We start from the raw sequence: 19,455 nt of genomic DNA on the forward strand, positions 1-19,455 counted from the left end.
TGTATTAAAAGCAGAGCTATAGTCTATAAATAGCATTCTGACATATGTGTCCTGGCCCTGTAGGTGAGAAAGGGCTGTGTGGATGGCAGTGTTGACTGCATCATCCGTGGACCGGTTCTGGCGATATGCAAACCGTAGAGGGTCCACAGTTGCCGTCGGGATGCTCTTTTTGATGTGGGTCATGACTATTCTTTCAAAGCACTTCATAACAATAGGAGTGAGTGCTATAGGGCGATAGTCATTCAAGCAGGTCACGTTGCTCTTCTTGGGTACGGGCACTATGGTGGTGGACTTAAAGCAGGTCGGTACAGATGCTTGTGCAAGCGACAGGTTAAATATGTCAGCAAGCACATCAGCTAGCTCTGATGAGCAAACTCGAAGTGCACGTCCTGAGATGTTGTCTGGGCCTGCTGCTTTTCGTGGGTTTGTTTTGTTCAGAACCCTGCGCACATCAGCTGATGTCACCATGAGAGGTGAGTCCTGTGTGCTCCCCAAGTCCAGCCACCCTCTCTGCTCATCAGGAGTTTGGGTGTCAAAGCGGGCGTAGAACTCATTCAGCTCATCAGGAAGTGTGGTTTGGCTGGACGTAATCATATATGGCCTGTGTGCATGTAAAAAATGGCTGCCATGTTGGGTCTGGAGTGGTTTAATATAAAACATGGTGGCAAGAAAACCAAGCAAAGCTTCATTTTGAGTGGATGGTCTTCCTCCACACGCCACATAATCTTTTCTTTTTGTTAGATTACATAGAAAGTCTTGATACAGTATGACTTGGCTTGTAAATGCATCTCACTGTGTTGAATACGATACATATGCTATTATCATTAGACTATTTCACATCTGCCAGATAACTGGCAATTTAACAAGCAGAGTTTCAAACAAAACCACCTGGCTCAGCCTAAAAAATGATAAAAGCACATTGCCGAGTCATATAACACCTCACAGAACCAAACCACATCACGTCATCACAGGCTTCCTTCTGCTCTGGACTCTAAAACCTGACCGCCACAGGTCCTGTTGGCTCCAATGCGCTTCCTGATCCGCGTGATGGAGATGACGACTTCAGCAGAATTCCAGAAAAAAAAATAAAACAGCAACAGTCCCTTTGAAATGAGAAGGCTTTTTTTTTCCTGGCGGAGGTCAGCTTAGCGCTTCAGGCAGGAGGCTAGGGGTTCTGGGAGAAGTTGACGCTCCCCGCGGGATGACCCGGGAAGATGTACGGGTTCAGGGGCACTTTGGGAATCTGTGGAGGCAGGAAAAGTGCACAGATTTTACAAGTGGGTCCATCTGGAGTTCTGGAGGAGGTTGGTTAAACTGAGGTCAAGTTTAAAGGTCCCCTAATGGAATATTTTGGTAGAGCATAGAAAACCTGTTTACCACCTTCTAAACACGCTTTTAACATTATTAGAGCCCTCTAGATACGAAATGACATCCCTATAGTCACCTTTACACGCTTATTACCCAATATAGTAGACAAAATAAGACATGTAAGACATAAATAAGACTCATGCTCGTGTGTGTTGCTGTAAATGTGTTCCGGTGCTAGGGGAGCAAGTGGTGGGTGGACATGAAATGAGGTTGGGGGTTTTATCTTGGTGTGGGTTACGGTGGCGACAGTAGGCCGTGTTAGATTATTGTGCCTGTTGTGAGATCATTCAAGCTGCAATAAAAGCCATCAAGTCTGGTGCTTGTGTGTGCCAGCCAACACTACAGTAACATGACTGACACCTAGTGGCCAGTGTACAGTCGTCCCTCGCCTCATTGCACTTAGAATTTTGTGGCTTCAAATCACGGTTTTTCCGTAAATATGAATTAGTCATTCATGGCTGTTTGGTGGTTGCCTACAGCCTATTGTTAGTAAATGCATATTTAAGAACATTTTATATCCTTTTGGCCTCTATTAAGCATTTTCATGAATAACAATGGCTAAATGAACTAAACAACAGCATTCAGAAAATGCACCCGTTTTGATATGTGGTGTTCTACACCGGTCACTAGGTGTCAGTAATGTTACACTGATGAGACAGTAGCCACCACAGGAAGTACTGTACAAAAAGTGGAACACAGGTATTATGTCTTATTGTCTCTTATTATGTCTACTGTATTAAGTAATAGGAGTGTAAGGTGACTATAGGGGTGTTACTTCATGTCTAGAGGGTTCTAATCATGTTAAAAAGCGTATTTAGAAGGTGGTGCTTAAACATGCATACTTTAAGACTAATAGCAGCCTGTACCAAACCATGAAACAGCATGATTTATTCATTCATGTATTGTTCAAAAAGCGTGATAGAGTGAATCTGTGAAATTGGAAGCGCAAAGTGACGAGGGATTACTTGAGTATTTTTTAAGTCCTAGAGATCTCACAAAAGGAATACAAATGGAAATGATTGTGGAAGATCCCAACTGTCTTTATTTTGGTGGAAAATGTGCCATGTTTTATAACGCAAATGTTGGCAGGTATGGTGGAAGGTGATCAAAGAGTGACTTTGGCGTGAGGGATGGCGTTGCTGGGTGACTGCTGGTGTCCGCTACCTGAGCTTGACCGTTCCAGCAGAAGAAGGTGGACTGCAGTGATCCGTTTCCAAAAGGCCGTCCAGGGATCTCGCCGCTCACGTGATTGAGTGCACTACTGTCAATCTGCGTCTCAGCTGCAGTGGCGTTCCAAGCTTCTCCCGCCGCGTGCGGGTGTGTGGAGGCGGAGTTTGAACCCACCTGAGGGAGGTGAGGGTCAAACACGCAGCTGCTGGACAACTGTGGCGTGACGCTGTCATTGTGACTCTGAGGCCAGGAGGCGGAAGGGTGGGGGTGTGACCCCGTGCGTTGGGTACAGTGGGGGTGTGACCCCATCTGTTGGGAAGGATGTGAGTGTGACCCCGTGTGTTGGGAAGGGTGGGGGTGTGACCCCGTGCGTTGGGGAGGGTGGGCGTGTGACCCAGTGTGGGTAAAAGTGGAGCTTGCTCCCAAAGGAAGCCAAGTTTGATGGGTCAGGGTGGGCGTTTCAAGATGGCAGGAGTGTGCAGGAACCGCGTGGTGAGTGGCGCCGCTGGCGGGCCAGATGCGGCCCAGGTGAGTGTTTGGATGAGACAGAACTTCCTGTCCACTGTCCAAGTGTGTTGAAGTCTGCTGTGGCGAGTCTAAGGTTGTGGAAGCAGGAAGCTGAGGTCTTTCCCCTGAGGTTTCTCCTCCCGACTCTCTCCTGAGCGCCTCCTCCACGTAGGAGAACACGTCATTGGCCAGGATGTGATTGAATTCCCTGTCGTGATTCATCCTGAGGATGTTGCTCTCCCAATCTCTTAGCTCGCTCTGCTCAACCTCCAGACCTTCCAGGAACCCGTCCCCGATGTCTCCCAGGATCTGCTCCAGCGAGTTCAGCATGGCCTGAGACGTGAAGTCTCCAACGGCGGGCCTCTCCTCCTGACACAGCTGACCCGGCACGCTGAGAAGGGCGTGGCTGTCCAGGAAGGCCCGCTCCAAAGTCTGCTGGGATTGGTCAGGCTCCCGATCATTCACGTGGGAGAAGATGGGGAGTAGGGGGGCGCAATGCTGAGGCTGAGAGTGCAGAGACTGGTCCTGGTGGTGTAAGGACCCCAGGATGGAGCTGGGATCCAGTGGCTTGTCTGTGGGGAGGTCCTGGGGACTGGGAGGGGCAGGGATGGAGAAGGTATCAAGGTCATAGAGGACTCCTTCTCCTGTGGACACGTTGAATGGAAGCTGCTGTCTTCTCCGCTGGAAGTGATCCTCTCCCTCTTCATTTCTGTGAGGGACAAAGTGCAACCATCATTCCTATGAACATCCAGCATTGTGGATCAAAACATACGTTTATACCTGCTCTATTCCACCTTCTCTTACCAAAACATACGTTTATACCTGCTCTATTCCACCTTCTCTTACCAAAACATACGTTTATACCTGCTCTATTCCACCTTCTCTTACCAAAACATACGTTTATACCTGCTCTATTCCACCTTCTCTTACCAAAACATACATTTATACCTACTCTATTCCATGCCTTAGTAGTGTGGAATGTTAGAAAATGTCATGATCTGTGTGCTGCTCTGCTGCCCCCTGGCTGCTTTTCTTTGCAGCACACCTCTGAGTCTGCAGGAGGGACTAATTGGGCACACCTGCAGACAATTAGTTTGGCTGCCTACTTAAGCTGCAGCCAGATGCAAGTCCAGTGCCAGATTGTTGCCAAGCCTGCGCCAGCTGCCTGCTCTTCCCAGCATCTAGTTTCTTGTATTGCTACTCTCTGGTCTCGCCTAGCCTTGTATGCCTTTTGTCTTCCTGCAGTTGTGTTGTTCCCTGCAGCGGTGAGTTTTTTCATATGCCATTTCCTGCTTGATTATTCAGCAGCGTTTTGAGTTTTGAGCTTTTTCCTCTGCCTGGTTTTTGTGTTTTGTATTTTTCCCTCTCTGCTAGTATTTTCCGCAGCACCCTTAGTTTGTGTAGTTTTTCCCTGTGACTAGGTCCAGGTATTTTCTGTTATACTTTGTAGCTTTGTTGTATCTTTTTCCACTACGTGGACACCTTGTGTTTAAATAAACTTGTTGTTATGAATTGCTTCGCCTCTGCGCTGGACTCCAGTTCACAGCTTCGCCGATCTTAACAGAAAAGGCTTGATCAGGTGATATTAGTCAAACAATAACCAGCAACAGTAGGTTTGAGAAAGTCACACGTGTACTTCTTATGCATGTGGTGTACCTGTATAGTATCGGCAGCTAGGCATCATATAGCAAGGTTTAAACATTTCAAGCCGACATTACTCACCACCGACAGCTAGTGTTCTAGCTAGTGACTTCTTGTCATCCCGTCAGAGTTTCCCGTGTGATGCTGTTTGAAATGCACAATGAGGTTGGTCGTATTAAGCGTTCCCCGGTTCTGTGCCACCACGGGAAACTTGTGCATGATAAGTTTTGCACTCAGCTACAACGTAGTCTTCAAATTTTAAGGAAAAATGCATGCAGCTGACATCACTCCTACTCCTCGCTTAGCACGTTAGCACACGCTGTTGTGATCACGTGGGCTGACGTGCCGAGGCGGAATCTGGACTCGACTACTTGTATCGGAGTGTCAATATCAGACATTTTAGACACAGGCCAAAATAAGCTGATACTAATTTTTTTGCTGATATCAGCCCAGTTGCAGATAAATATATCATAAAACAATTTGGATTTGAATGGCATTTGTTTCAGCAATGATGTGGATGTAGATTTCGGGCGGTACCAAAGTACATGCATAAGGCATGCTTGTGTTACAATCATAACGCAGATGCAGATTTTGGACAGGGGTTGAGGTTTTGGATTCAGGAAGGAAAGGATGCGTACGTGAGAGGCTTCTGCCGAGCGATGATGAAGTCGGGCCTTCCATCCTTGAAGACCACCCTGGCGTTGGCCTGAACCCACAGCCATCGTCCCGTCTTGGTGAGCAGACGAAAGAACGTGAAGCCGCTGTCTCCGGTTTTGATCACTGCGGGAGGGAAGCGTCACAAAACACATCGAGAGGAGGAAGATGTGAAAGTGAGGCGGGAAGCATTTAAAGGGCATACTCCTGAGGTGGTTGTCAGCGCAGTACATCATGTCTGCGGCGTGGATGAACTGGTATCCCGATCCCGTGGTGATCAACTCTGTCTCAGAGAAGCCCAACACCAGCTTGCCCCTGAAGAACAAGAAGAGTGGACTGATGAATGCTAGCAACAGGAGAACAATGGTTAGCATCATTAATCCATTCCAGGAGGTCCAACTCAAACCAAAACCTACTCTAACCTGAGCAAACTTGGCTCCAAACATGTAGCTAGAGAACTCCCACATTGCTCACCTGGTGTCGATGGCCATGGGAGCAAAGTCCATGCGGTGTTTAGTCTGGAATATCAGCGTCTTGGTGCGGATCTCCATGACGGAGGGCGGCTGCAGAGGCGTGGCGATGGCAAAGAGAGCCAGCCGAGGACTCCCATCGGCCCCAGCTTTCCCCTGCAAGTACTTCAGATGGCCGGAGAACTTTAGAGCCTGAAGACGAGGAGGAGGAGGAGGAAGGCTGTTAGGCTCCCATGCTGGCATCAGCATCGAAAAGGTAAAAAAGTGCATGGATGATGGGGTTCTCAAAAGGGTCTCTACATAGGACCCACATTGTCCAATGGCCATTAAGGTGCAACACACTTTATTTACGTCATTTTTGTCCTTTTTAAAAAAAAAAAAAAAAAAAAACTTTTACAGTCGTCCCTCGTATATAGCGGCTCATTGGTTCCAGACCCAACTGCAATGAATACATTTCCGCAATATAGGATTCAATGTTAATACAATACAGGTTTTAACATGATTAGAGCCCCGTAGACATAAAATAACACCCCTATAGTCACCTTTACACTCTTATTATTCTTTATTTACAACACATTGGGCAATTCTTATGACACCCAACTGAACAACTAAAGCAAAGTATTATTCTGTGATTTTAGTCACCAGGAATCCAGATGTGTTGTCCAGGAGGCAGCGAAGGCGACAGCAGAAACTTCTCTCCAGGAAGAAGGAGTCCTCCGGAAGCAGCAGACTGTGGGGGCTGCTGGTAGATTTACAGCCTGAAAAAAACAAACATCAGCGCCATGTAGGCCAATCATCACGGTTGTCATCACATGACCCCGACACTCACCGGGGACGGCTTGCGTGTCACTGAGGTGGATGCCGAGCTGCAGCTGGCAGCTGAACAGCTCTCTGTCGTCGATGTGGACCAGGTCCAACACGCTCTGCTGCACAACATCAGACTGAGGACACACAAAAGACAAGATGTGCACCACTTAAGAAGAGCCATTTTATTATTTCTATGTGTGCTTAATCTTGTCCTTGAATGCTCAGGTTTAGGCCTGTTAGCGTTCACGTTTGTCAACCAAAAAGCATTGATGGCGAGGAGCGACTGTGCAGTGGGTGTGTCTTACCTGATGGAAGCCCAGGAAGTCCTGGATGGTAGGCGATGCATAGAAGATGGTGCCGTCTCTCGTCACCACCAAGACGAAGCCTCTGAGAGACTTGGAAATGACAACAAAGATGATAATAAATCGTCACAATGACAAAGCACTTTTCTGCTTGTGTGTCCCGCCCGTTACCTTGAGGAGGAGCTTGCCCTCAGAGAACCTGACGCCGTCCAGGGACACTGCCTCCGCGTCAGGAGGGAGTGCGGTGCTTTTGCTGTGGAACCCATCTGAAAGATGCAAAAATAACGCTACACGTATTACTAATTGGATTCTTGGGTACGGTACATTAGGTACGGTACACAGGCGTACCCAATTAGTACCCAAACGGAACACATCAAGCAAGGAACAGGAAGTGTAAGTGCCTCACTACACAGTACACGTACTAGTCACATGTCTCCTCTGGAAGCAAATACAATGCAGCCCAACCTTTGGCTAGCACGAGTCATGGCTGGTGATACTGCCAAGGAAAGGCCAGAGCCTGAAAAGCTTCTTGCAAAAAATACATCTAACAACCTAAGCTGAGTGGCCAAAAAAGGAATTCACCTAGGCCTGTCACGATAATCAATAAAGATAAATCCTTTAATGGAACGATCAGAAAACAAAGCCGATAATCATGCCGGCCTCAATAAATTGACATGTGCATGCATGCGTGTTTCATGCGCGTCTCTGCATCAGTCTGTGCGCATTGGGTCTGTAGTGGAATGAACGGAGAGAGTGAGCCCTCCTATCCTCTCATTCAGCCTCTTTGTGGAGGCGTGGCTCCTGGTGAGTGGCTATAGAGTGCTAGCAGTTAACCTCGTGAGCCAGCACAGGCTAACTTGAACAAAGGCACACAAGCGATGGTTTCTGAGGGGAACGCAACATCCCCAGTGTGGAAATGTTTAGGTTTTAAACAGAATGAACAAGGTGAGCGCATTTGTTCAAAAGTAGTGCGGAGGAAGATGAGGAACACAACCAACTTGTACACACACCTGAAAAGCAAACATCCTTGGCAGTTTTCCCAACTGGGAAAGACAACTACCGGTGGAGGTGCAGCAGAGCCTTCGTCCTGACAGCCAACACTTACTGAGGTGTTTGGTCAGCAATGTAGATGTTAACAAAATAGTGCAAAACGGTGCATGCACACAGACAGTGTTGCTCGCTACATTGTAAAAGAAATGCAACCATTCAATACGGTTATATGGCACCAATTTTATGCCATACTTAATGAAAAAATTGTCTCAAAAATGTTGTCGATAACATCCATTATCGACAATAATTTGTAGCACAACTAGTTATCTTGACAGGCCTACATTCACCTGTTCATCGACCAGTCTCTGTGAAGAATGGATAGTAGTTCTTTTACAGTTGGGACACTAAAGACAGATTCTGGCCAGGGAATCCTTTAATCATTGCTACCATGTATGTGTGGTTTATTTGTTCATAGAACACACACTCAACAATGAACAACTCGTATCTGTCTCCTTTCTTTGTCCTAACGACAGGGCACTATTTGCTGGTGATGCGTTCAAGTACACAGTGTACTTGTGAGTGTTAGAGGAATCTGTGCTTTTTTTAGATTTAAAAAAAAAAAAAAAAGTTGCAAGTGCCAGAACTTTGATGAAGAAGGTGAGAAACACTGCCTTCAAGAAAGAACTCGTAGCAAAGTATAAAGGGAGCGGATGCTATTGGAAAGGTTCCTAGTTCACAGAGTTTGCAGGGGGAACGCTTTAACAGAGACACATTACAGCAGCGGTGGCCACAGCGTGGCAGGGGGCCATTAGCAGCATGCGACTCAAAGACTCAGTTATTATTGGCCAGCGGCACCTTGTACAAATAAAATTTAAAAAAACAAAAAAAAAAACCAGCAAACATGGGAAAAAAAGAGCGCAAAAACGTCATAATGTAAAAAAAAAAAAAGGCTTTGCCTTTAAATTGATGTAAAAAAAAAACTTTAATAAGTTTTATAAAAAGAAAAACTGTCTATAAAATATCAAAGGGGCCACTGTGATTATTTGTATCTATCCTTATCTGCATCCTTAGCTTTGAGTCATAGTAAATGTTCATTTATACATTTCATTCCTCATTTATACACTACCAGTCAAAGGTTTGGAGACACTTTGTCATACACCAACATGATAAAGTGCCTCCAAACTTTTGACTGGTAGTGTATGTACTTTTGTTTTCTATCAAATGTTTTTTTGTTCATATTTTGGGCGTCTTATGGGAGAAAGTGGATTTGTTTTTTGTACGTTTTGGTTGGTGCCTGCCCTTTTGGAAGGGGTTGATGAGGAAAAGTGAGGTAGCAGTGTATTTGGCGGGGGTAGTACGGAACCATGATTACGGTGTAGCGTTACTCTCCTCGTATGCAAGCTTGCCAAGCATTTTCCCTGCGGTGGGATTTCAATATCAAGCTCTAAAGCCAAAGAGCTAAAAGAATGCCATCTTCAAGATGAAGAAGCAAAGCTGGAGAGCAGTTTAGTTAGTAAATTGATGAGTCACTGTGAGTTTGGATTCAGGTTGTGCACACAGAGTTAACATGCAGGCTGAAACGTGACCTAGCTTCAAATGTGCTTCAGTGAGAGTAAAACATGTGCAGCATGTTAGCAAAGGGGGTCGGCGGGTTGGTCATGGTCACACTGCCCCATGACAGCATTTCATATTTGAAAGAAATGAAAAGCGAGGTGACCTTTCACTCCTGAATCTAATCTGTGATCGGCTCTACAAAGCCTCCTTTTCCTTACAGTAATGACTGTATGGCATGCTAACCAAGCGCTCGACCCCTCCCTACGCCTCACTTTTCAAAACAAACCCACTGGATCTGCCGCTCGTCTCCCCCCGCAAAACCCAGGAATTTCCCCTGACATGTTGGTCAAGAGAGAGAGTCACATGACTGCAAGAACCTTCAACTTGTTATTGCAGAGGGAGCTAGCTTTGGGATCAACCCCCCCCGCACTTCTACTACAACTTTATCTGTTGGAATCAGCCAGAACTTAACCCAGGAGAAAGTGCACGCCATTTTCAATGCGATATATTGATTCACTATCATCACAATACAGCAGGACAAAGTCATCATAAAGAATCATAAAGAAGGACAATATCATCAATACATCATGATCAGTTGGGAATCACTGAGTAACTTTAGATACGATATCACAGCAACACTTTTCTAAGTGTGTGATAAATAATAAATGTGGTATAGGTGTGGTATTTGTACCAATGATATCATCACAATACAGCATAACGATATCACAGTACAGAATGACATAACAATATCATCACATTACAGCATGACGATATCATATTACGGCATGATTGGTTGGGAAGCACTAAGTGACTTTGGACATAATATCACTGCGGCACTTGCCAACGATATCCTCGCAATACATCACAATGGGTTGGGAAACACTTAGTAACTTTAGATACGATATCACTGCATCACTTTGCTAAGTGTGTAGTAAATAATAAATGTGGTATAGATATGATATAGAGTACGTGATATAGATGTGCTATAGATGTATAGATACAGTAAAACCTCCTAGCGAGCTCACACACTGGAATTAGCTACAGTACGTTGGTCATCCCAAAGTAACTTGTGATGAGATCGCTGTGATATAGTCACGATAGACCGCTAATTGGCTGCGATACGTCCAGATAGAACCATAATAGCGTAGCGTTAGCACTATCAGGAGGATGCAAGTAGTTGCTAGGGGAGAGTGGTGATGACAACCGTAGCATCAATGCTGTGGCATCCTTTGTGTAGAATTGCATCAAATCCAAAAAGCTGCAACTGTCAACCACACCGCTCGATTAGTCACGTGATATGCATCAGGAAATTCCTCCTAAATGGGGACTATACTCCACCGATCGGGTTGTGGTGGTCTGAGGTCAAAGGGGAAGCAAGTGGATGTGGGCGGAGTTATGTTTTGCTCTGTTGGACATGAAAGGTGCCGCATCCCAGCTACCAGCTCACGTTCCACCACGCAGGGCACACATCCATTATTCACGCCAGCAATGGCGCAAATGCGTGTCGTGGCATCGCCGGGCCTGACGTACAAATCAACACTCACAGCTACAACATTAGGTACACCTGCACAATCCTGCACCCTGAAACCCAGCGTAAATCAAAATGCTTGATGCAGGATGTGCTCATGTTCACAATGTGGCTTAGTAGCAGAAAAAAAGAGCCACAAATGTCCCGGGAGCCAGACTTTGGACACCTTTGCTCATCAAGGCACTCTAATGCAGAAGCTCCAAAGACTGCGTGACACTGACCATGGAAGTAGCGCTTGACCTTGAGGTATCCCACACTGAGCCGCAGCACGGACAGCTTGTCCAGGCGGCTGCGGACCTCCTCAGAGAAGGGCAGCAGGCAGGTCAGGCGCTCCAGCTCCATGTTGAGCCGGTCCCGGTGCCGCTTGGATGGGTTGGTCTTCGTGGGCGCTTGCAGGGTGCTGGATGACAACACAGAGGAGCGCCAAACACAGATGTAAGGACACAGGCAGGCGTATGTGCACTGATGTACTATTATGTAATATGCTATAGCAGGGGTGTCAAACTGGTGCCATGGAGAGCCGAGACACTGCAGGTTTTCTTTCCAGCCAGTCACTAAAGCAGGTGATCTTAATGATCAACACCTTCAGTTTGAGGTAAGGAGCTCATCAATTAAATCACCTGCTGAAGAAACTGGTTGGAGAGAAAACCTGCAGCGTCTCAGCCCTCCAGGGCACCAGTTTGACACATGTGCTCTAGAGATTGCAATTCACACGACCGCCTTTTAGGTATCATAACACTGTGCTTGGGACGCCAAAAGGCTGTTTTGTCTTGAGTGTGCTGTGCTTTATTGTTATAACGATAACCAATGGTTAATACATCACCACACATCATAGGAGCCCCAAGATACCATGCAAATATGCATCCCTCCTGGCAAAATGATACAAGGCACTCGTAGTGTTCCGACAGAATAAAATCATAATAAATGAATGCTTGACTCTACTCTAAAGTATTTTTATGTGCTAAGACAGTGATTAACGCATGTCACATGACACGATTAGCATTTGTGACATTAGTCAGTCGAGGTAACCTTTGACCTGAATCACAACCACCATCACCTGCCCACCTTATCTATAGTCGTGACGTCAAGGCCTTCTGCAACAGACACCCACCTGCCAGACCTGTAGTCCGGAAGTGGCTAAATAACAACAGGAAAGTATGACATGGAAATCTAATATTTCATCTGAAGGAGCCGTGTTGCTGGACAATATCCATCAACACGGTGCTGATTCTGCCGCGTTTCACCAAACTAGAACCTCTCGTTAGAACATACTTCTTCTGAACGGGCTTCTTCCTCCTCTTCACGGTGTAAACGCCGACATTTCCCAGCATGGTGGCGCTCTGATTTCGGTCAACTTTCTCTTCGGTTCAGCGGGGGAGGAAGGCTGATAATGTCCTTTAAAATAAGTTCGCATTTAACGTCGATGTCAGGGTATCATAACGCGCTCCCGACTCGGTAGGCTTCTTCCTTCGACCCAAAAGAGCAAATAATCCAAATTCAAGACGCGCGGTACTTTGCACAAAAAGAAGATTTGAAAAATATCTCGCTAACTTTTTCAGTTGATGTGCTCGTGAATGCGCAACAGCCCCCCGCTTCAGCCAATCACATCACCCGATACTCGAACACGAGGCTGTGCCACGGCCTCTGATTGGTGCAAACTCTCACCTTTGTTTGTCCCCGTAAATCAGCCAATGTCACAGGTACACATTAAACCCGATGCCGTCTTTTCCCCAGTAGTTTCCAACGGTTCCTTTTAGTTTATGTTGTACATTTGCGCCACAGTAACCGCGGAACCTTTCGGGTAGATTTTACGACAGTGACGCTTCTTCCTGCCGCCTGCTTGAGCGGAGTGTTGCCTATACCTCCCCCTAGTGGCAGTGGGTATTCATGGCAGGTCAAAACCGATGCCAATCTGAATAACGAGGCCTACACTTTATAATACAGTATGTAATATACTACATAGTTTAATTAACACATTTCTGTTTATACAAGCATTGTATAAACCTCGTGAGTTTAGCGCTGTGTATTTAACTGCTGTTTACATTCCACCACAAGCTAACGCGCTGGGCCTCCTGCATGACATCATTGATAAACACGAGATCAAACGCCTGGACGCTGTATTCATTATATCGGGCGATTTCAACCACTGCAACCTCAGGACTGTTTTCCCTAAATATTACCAGCATGTAAGCTTTCCCACGAGAGTTTCAAGTTTACAGCAACATGAAAGGTGCTTTGAAAGGCTGTTCCAAGACCCCACTTTGGAAAGGCCGAAAGTATTACAAAAAAACCCCAATCAAAAACAGTGGATGAACTGTGGTGTAAGGGCTAAGCTACGCGCTCGTTCAACTGCATTTGTCATGGGCACCGCTGAGGACTACAAAAAGGCCAGATATGACCTGAGGAGGTCCATACGAGAGGCCAAAAGACAGTACAGACAGAAGCTGGAGGGCTACTATTCCACCTCAGACCCTCAGCGCATGTGGGCGGGGCTCCAGCACATCACAGACTATCGACAGCGGAGTAGCGTAGCCACGTCCAGCCAAACCACACTTCCTGATGAGCTGAATGAGTTCTACGCCCGCTTTGACACCCAAACTCCTGATGAGCAGAGAGGGTGGCTGGACTTGGGGAGCACACAGGACTCACCTCTCATGGTGACATCAGCTGATGTGCGCAGGGTTCTGAACAAAACAAACCCACGAAAAGCAGCAGGCCCAGACAACATCTCAGGACGTGCACTTCGAGTTTGCTCATCAGAGCTAGCTGATGTGCTTGCTGACATATTTAACCTGTCGCTTGCACAAGCATCTGTACCGACCTGCTTTAAGTCCACCACCATAGTGCCCGTACCCAAGAAGAGCAACGTGACCTGCTTGAATGACTATCGCCCTATAGCACTCACTCCTATTGTTATGAAGTGCTTTGAAAGAATAGTCATGACCCACATCAAAAAGAGCATCCCGGCGGCAACTGTGGACCCTCTACAGTTTGCATACCGCCAGAACCGGTCCACGGATGATGCAGTCAACACTGCCATCCACACAGCCCTTTCTCACCTACAGGGCCAGGACACATATGTCAGAATGCTATTTATAGACTATAGCTCTGCTTTTAATACAGTCAGCCCCCACAAACTCACAAATAAGCTCCTCACACTTGGCCTGTCACCCTCCCTCTGTAACTGGGTGTTTAACTTTCTAACAGGCAGGCCCCAGTCAGTCAGAGTCCACAATCGCACTTCCAGCTCAAGAATTGTGAGCACTGGGACCCCACAGGGGTGTGTGCTGAGTCCGCTCCTCTACACGCTCTTCACCTACGATTGCGTGGCCTCCCAGAACACCAGCATCATTAAATTTGCGGATGACACTACAGTCATCGGCCTGATCACTGGTGGTGTTGAAACACCATACAGAAGAGAGGTGGCGGACCTCATAGCTTGGTGTCGTGATAACAATCTCCTTCTCAATACAGATAAGACTAAAGAGATGATCATTGACCCAAGAACAAGGGAAAAGGAGCCGCATAGACCCCTGTTTATTGATGAGACTGAGGTGGAGAGGGTGAAAACCTTCAAGTTCCTTGGCACACACATCAGCGAGGACCTCACCTGGTCTCACAACACCCAACAAATTCTGAAGAAGTCCCAAAGGAGACTGTACTTCCTGAGAAGACTGAGGAAATTTGGCATGTCCACCACAATCCTGAGTTGCTTCTACAGATGCACTATGGAAAGTGTCCTTACCGCCTCCATCACTGTTTGGTACGGTAACTGTACAACACGTGATAGGAAGGCACTCCAGCGGGTGATCAAGACCTCACAGAACATTGTTGGGGCAGCCCTCCCCTCACTGCAAGACATTTATAAAACTAGAGTCCTACGAAGAACACACAACCTCATCAAGGACAGCACACATCCACAACACTCATTATTCACACTCCTACCGTCAGGCAGACGCTACAGGAGTTTGAAGTCCAGGACCACAAGGCTGGCAAACAGCTTTTACCCACAGGCCATCAGGCTTCTCAACGAAGCACGCACACACTCATAGCACTTTATTTATTTATTTGTATTAATGTCTCTTCTGTTGTTGTTGCTTAATTTATTGGTATTTATGTTTCTTATGTTCTTATTCATTTTCTTGTGTTTTCTTTCTTTTCTTGGGAGAATGAACAGAATAAGAATTTCATTGCATAGAAGAACTGCCTGTTTTACTATGCACATGACAATAAAACTCTTGAATCTTGAAAATGTGCAGTTTTAAATGTAGAATTCTGTAGGATACTTGATCGTTTTCTCCAGGATACATTGTTCACTTGTACCGCAGGAGCACCACCAAGAATTCTGGGCCCCAATGCGTGGAAATAAATCACACTGCCACCACCCCAAACAACACACAACTATCTATGCTGAGCATTGTTGCAAAAGTAAATGTAATCAAGCTCACAGAGGCAATCAAGAGAACGCAATCAGCTGTCTCAAGCACCTTTGACCTCACACATTCTTCCCCCTGGATGAGCAGTCACAAGGAGTTGCTAAAACAATCAAAAGTTTCTTGGTAGTTTTTTTGCTGAGTTTTGCTCAGGAAACAAGGAAATGAAAGTGCAGCGACTGAATTCAGGCCAACCCCAGTGACAGCTCCTCTGAAGCCAATAAGACTTTCCATGGGGGGAGTTAATGAGTAACCCAGCAGAGGTGCAACCTTCAGCGGGCGTTTGTGTGACTCAGTAAGAAGTCACAAGAAGAAGCAAAAAGATCTCTGCCTTTCTTCATTCCATTGGTGGTCCTATTGTGTTGGACCACCTACCAGCGCTACTATGGTGAGTTATGTCACACAGGTAGGTTAGGTAGGTAGGTGGCTTCTCTCCGTTTAATGACAACTTTTCATGTGACAGCAACATGGCTTAGTTGATAGCGCTATTCTGCTGACAAAGTTGAAGGAAGTGAGAGTAGCGCCACTTTTTGGTGCTAGCTGCTTCCGCCAAGGAGGTCCATCGACCCTGCTTGAGTAGTTTGACATACTTATACAAACAACTTCCTGGAGTGCGACACATGCCCTCTTGATTATGGTACTTCATAAAGATTACTTTATATTCAGGTCACTGTCATCAGGTTGCAGCAGTTGTGCGGTTATTTAGCACTGTACCCTTGCAGAAGGAAGGTTCCGGGTTGACCTATTCGTTTGACTGAAGGGACTATCTTCAATGTTTACAAAAACATACATTACGTTGAAAGTGAAGACTAAATTGTCTTTAGTGTTACATTGTCTTCAATGCTTAGGAAAAGTCATACAATTTATATGTTGACTCAAGACTAAAGTGCTACCAAAGTCTACGGTAGGATAGCTGAAGACTGAATTGTCTTCAGCATCTACAAATAAGTACATTAGTTCCGTTGAAGACTCAAACTGGTACCCCAAATGTATGAAAACATACAATAGTGTTTTCCACTAACTCATCACCAGGTGGTGATCAGTTCCACTTGGGGACACTTAAGTAAAGACTTTAGCTTCTCAAAACATTAACCCAAACTATGTTCCTCATCCCCCAAATCTGATCAGAACTGGGCTCACGAACCAAGGGGTGGCCGGGGGGGGAGGAGTCACCATTGATGTACTACACTGCTGATAGGGATGTCATGCAACTCTATCCCTTTAAGAAGTAGTTTTTATCTTTGATCTTTGCACGTTAGTTTAGTGCAGTGCTTCTCAAATAGTGGGGTAGGTCCCCTGGGGGGCCAGGGAGTAACTTGAATATCAGTGCAGACCTGCCAAACATGTCTGAATTTGTGGTACTCGGCATGCAATTTGACTCTTGCATACGCTTGTATGCTTCAATGCTGTCCATTTTGTTGCATTTCGCTGGTTTCAGTTTCGAGTTCAGTCTGTACAGATAAATAGATGTCAGTTTCTCAATAATATTTCAACGTGCGTGAAACGGGCGTGAAAACATTTGTGTCCTCTAGTGGGGGCATGACAGAAAATAATAGAGAACAATAGAGTAACAGGACAGCTCTCCGTTGGTTTCTATTAGACCAGCATCTTTAGCCGTGATCCTAAAGGAAGTAATAGAGAATAGCAGAAGGTTTAGTGTAAGACTAAATGTTTGGGAAAACATTGCACGTTGGCTTTGCTGAGGAGTCAATGCGTACAAGAACTTGTACTTTTGGGTACTTTGAGGCCACTTTTCTTGAACCCCTCGCAGGATAACCCAAACTTCCAGCCGTCCGGCACGGCATCCAAGCTGAACCACGTGCAGGGTCAGGTGAACGAGGTGAAGGTGATCCTGAAAGACAACATTGACAAGGTGCTGGAGAGAGGCGACCGGCTGGACGATCTGATCGGCAAGACGGACGACTTGCAGGCCTCAGTGAGTTTCCACCATCATTGGCTATTTGAAATCAGTCCACAAGGTTTGGATTTGAGTTTTGATCCTGTGTTCTTCCACCAGGCCGACTCCTTCCAAAGAACCTCCACACGGGTGGCCAGGAAGTACTGGTGGAAAAACATCAAAATGATGATCCTAATCGGTGTGGTCGTGCTGGTGATCCTCATCGTCATCATCCTCTTTGCTACTAATGTTATTTAACTCACGCAGTCTTAGCAGAATGTTTATGCCTTGTAGATGCTTTTTGATTGCTTGTGTAAACACTCCACGCCACATTCTCCCACTAAATGAATCCCTTTACCAAGGTTCAGAAAGCAAATTGTTTTATTGTTTTATCACACTTGCCTATGTTGAACACATTATCCATGTGTATGTGTGTGTGTATATATATATATATATATATATATATATATATATGTATGTACTGTATATATGTTTTATATAGGACTGATGAACATAACCTAATGTGTGTCTATGCTACCGCAGGGCTGTAATAAGTGTGTGCTGTCTCTATGTCTCTAATAAATGAAGTGATTCACAAACAGCATGGGACGATGTTAAAATACAAAAAAAAAAAAAAGAAAAAAAGGGGGGGGGGTATTAAAACTCTTCTTAAAAAAAAAAAATAATAATAATAATCCCAAAAAGCGCTGGTAAATAAAGAAGACATGTGGGACAGTGCGCTTCAGTTTTTTTTCTTACAATCAGCACGAGGGCATCTTTGCTGCAGCCCTGCCCACCCGCCAGCCAGCCAGCCTCGTTGCTCTGACACCTGAGAAAAGACACGCACACGTCAGCTCATACAGACAACCTTTATACCACAAGCTAACAGGAAGTACCATGTAAAAGAGTAAATATATTAACATTTAAACACTTTAAATAGCAAAGTTCTGGAGGTGAACTAGAAGGAAACATTTGGTCAAAAGATGCACATTTACAAAAAAAAAAAAAAAAAGGAACATTCCGTGCAAGTTTCTGCGAAATGCGCTTGCAATTCTTCTTGCGTTACATTTTTTTTTTTTTAATCAGAAAAAAAAGGTTACAGGAGTCAGTTACACAGAGAAGACATGTTGAACAACGTAAAGCACTTCTTCCCCCAACACAACGGCAGCGTCCATACAAGCTGTTAGCTCATGGACAACAAACAAGCAGCTTACATCACCGGTGCAAATATTAAGTCCAGCTGTAGTAACCTTTAAGGAGCATAACATTATGATTACTTGTCGGGGGGAGTAAGGGCCTGTAAAGAATGACCATTACATGTGCGTGAATTTAACCTTTACACCAACATTACTGTACACTCGTAAACAAGTCAAAAACCAAACAGCAAAAACGGGAAAGGAAGGTGAAAGCTGCACGTATTGTCCCATATGGTTTGAGTTTAGAAATGCGGATACAGGGATGTTGTGAGACCATACCAAACGGCAGCAATCGAGAGCGTATGCTTCTCGTACCCGGTCCGCATTGAGCGGGCCCTGAGAGTATCTGGGAGTCAGCTCATGGCCTGCAAGGAAGCTCCGCTGGCAGGTACAAACAAGGTATGTCAGAGTTAGGAGACAACATACTTCCTTTTCGCTTTCCTTGTACATCCTTAACTTTGTAGTAGTAGTAGTAGTAGTAGTAGTAGTAGTAGTAGTGCTTTACCTGTTAACTTTACAGTTAAAAGAGAAAGAAAAAAGGACCAAAAAAAAAACTGGTGCAATAAGAGGCTGCAGGGGTTAGCCTCTATGTTACCACTACTGTAAAGCACTTTCACGGTGCTGAGAAAAAGAAAATGTATAAATTACACATTACATTACCAAACACTTAATTAATGTCACTAGGTTACGTTTTACAGAGAGGGATGCAACTTTGCTCTGTGCATACCTGCTTGTTGTCTTGGGAAGCTTTCCACACGCACTTTAGTACGGCCTGTAACTGTTGCTGTGAACAGGGCGCCGTGGCGACTTGCCGTAGCCAGCAGACGGATCTACCGCGGAAATACAAAATTAGACAACACGTACAAAAAACGCCATATCTATTGCGTGCGCCATATCTTTTTTTTTTTTCAAACCCATACCGTTAACTTTCTGCTTCT

The 19,455-nt window shown here is 45.5% G+C and overlaps 3 protein-coding genes across 9 annotated transcripts in view; 1 reads left to right on the plus strand and 2 right to left on the minus strand.

Moving 5' to 3' along the window:
* Positions 1 to 18,215, minus strand: LOC129170469 (aryl hydrocarbon receptor-like). 7 transcript variants are annotated; one of them, XM_054758100.1, is made up of 12 exons: positions 18,081 to 18,215; positions 12,264 to 17,485; positions 11,213 to 11,391; positions 7,091 to 7,185; positions 6,923 to 7,012; positions 6,640 to 6,751; positions 6,453 to 6,568; positions 5,815 to 6,002; positions 5,546 to 5,655; positions 5,325 to 5,466; positions 2,533 to 3,754; positions 1 to 1,243 (listed from the first exon to the last, which is right to left on the minus strand). In XM_054758100.1, exons 2-12 carry the CDS (start codon positions 12,320 to 12,322, stop codon positions 1,166 to 1,168), a joined length of 2,391 nt encoding a protein of 796 aa, XP_054614075.1. In that variant the 5' UTR covers positions 12,323 to 17,485; positions 18,081 to 18,215; the 3' UTR covers positions 1 to 1,165. The 7 variants fall into 7 exon arrangements, with proteins under 7 accessions (XP_054614075.1, XP_054614079.1, XP_054614080.1 ...); XM_054758104.1 differs by lacking the exon at positions 1 to 1,243 and adding an exon at positions 12,057 to 12,128 and having other exon boundaries at positions 1,272 to 3,754; XM_054758099.1 differs by lacking the exon at positions 1 to 1,243 and having other exon boundaries at positions 1,273 to 3,754; positions 12,264 to 17,046; positions 17,155 to 17,485.
* Positions 15,607 to 17,914, plus strand: si:ch73-234b20.5 (uncharacterized protein LOC449923 homolog). Its single transcript, XM_054758114.1, has 3 exons — positions 15,607 to 15,812; positions 17,196 to 17,360; positions 17,442 to 17,914. The coding sequence occupies exons 1-3, from the start codon at positions 15,810 to 15,812 to the stop codon at positions 17,577 to 17,579; spliced, it is 306 nt and encodes a 101-aa protein (XP_054614089.1). The 5' UTR covers positions 15,607 to 15,809; the 3' UTR covers positions 17,580 to 17,914.
* LOC129170471 (heterogeneous nuclear ribonucleoprotein D0-like) overlaps positions 17,685 to 19,455 on the minus strand; it is an 8,569-nt gene continuing 6,798 nt past the window's right edge. The window contains exon 7 of the mRNA XM_054758111.1: positions 17,685 to 19,347. Coding sequence (XP_054614086.1) covers positions 19,280 to 19,347 — 68 coding nt within the window. The 3' untranslated portion in view covers positions 17,685 to 19,279. The remainder of the gene's footprint in view (positions 19,348 to 19,455) is intronic.

This window comes from Dunckerocampus dactyliophorus, chromosome 17, assembly GCF_027744805.1.
Source record: "Dunckerocampus dactyliophorus isolate RoL2022-P2 chromosome 17, RoL_Ddac_1.1, whole genome shotgun sequence".
NCBI lineage: Eukaryota > Metazoa > Chordata > Actinopteri > Syngnathiformes > Syngnathidae > Dunckerocampus > Dunckerocampus dactyliophorus.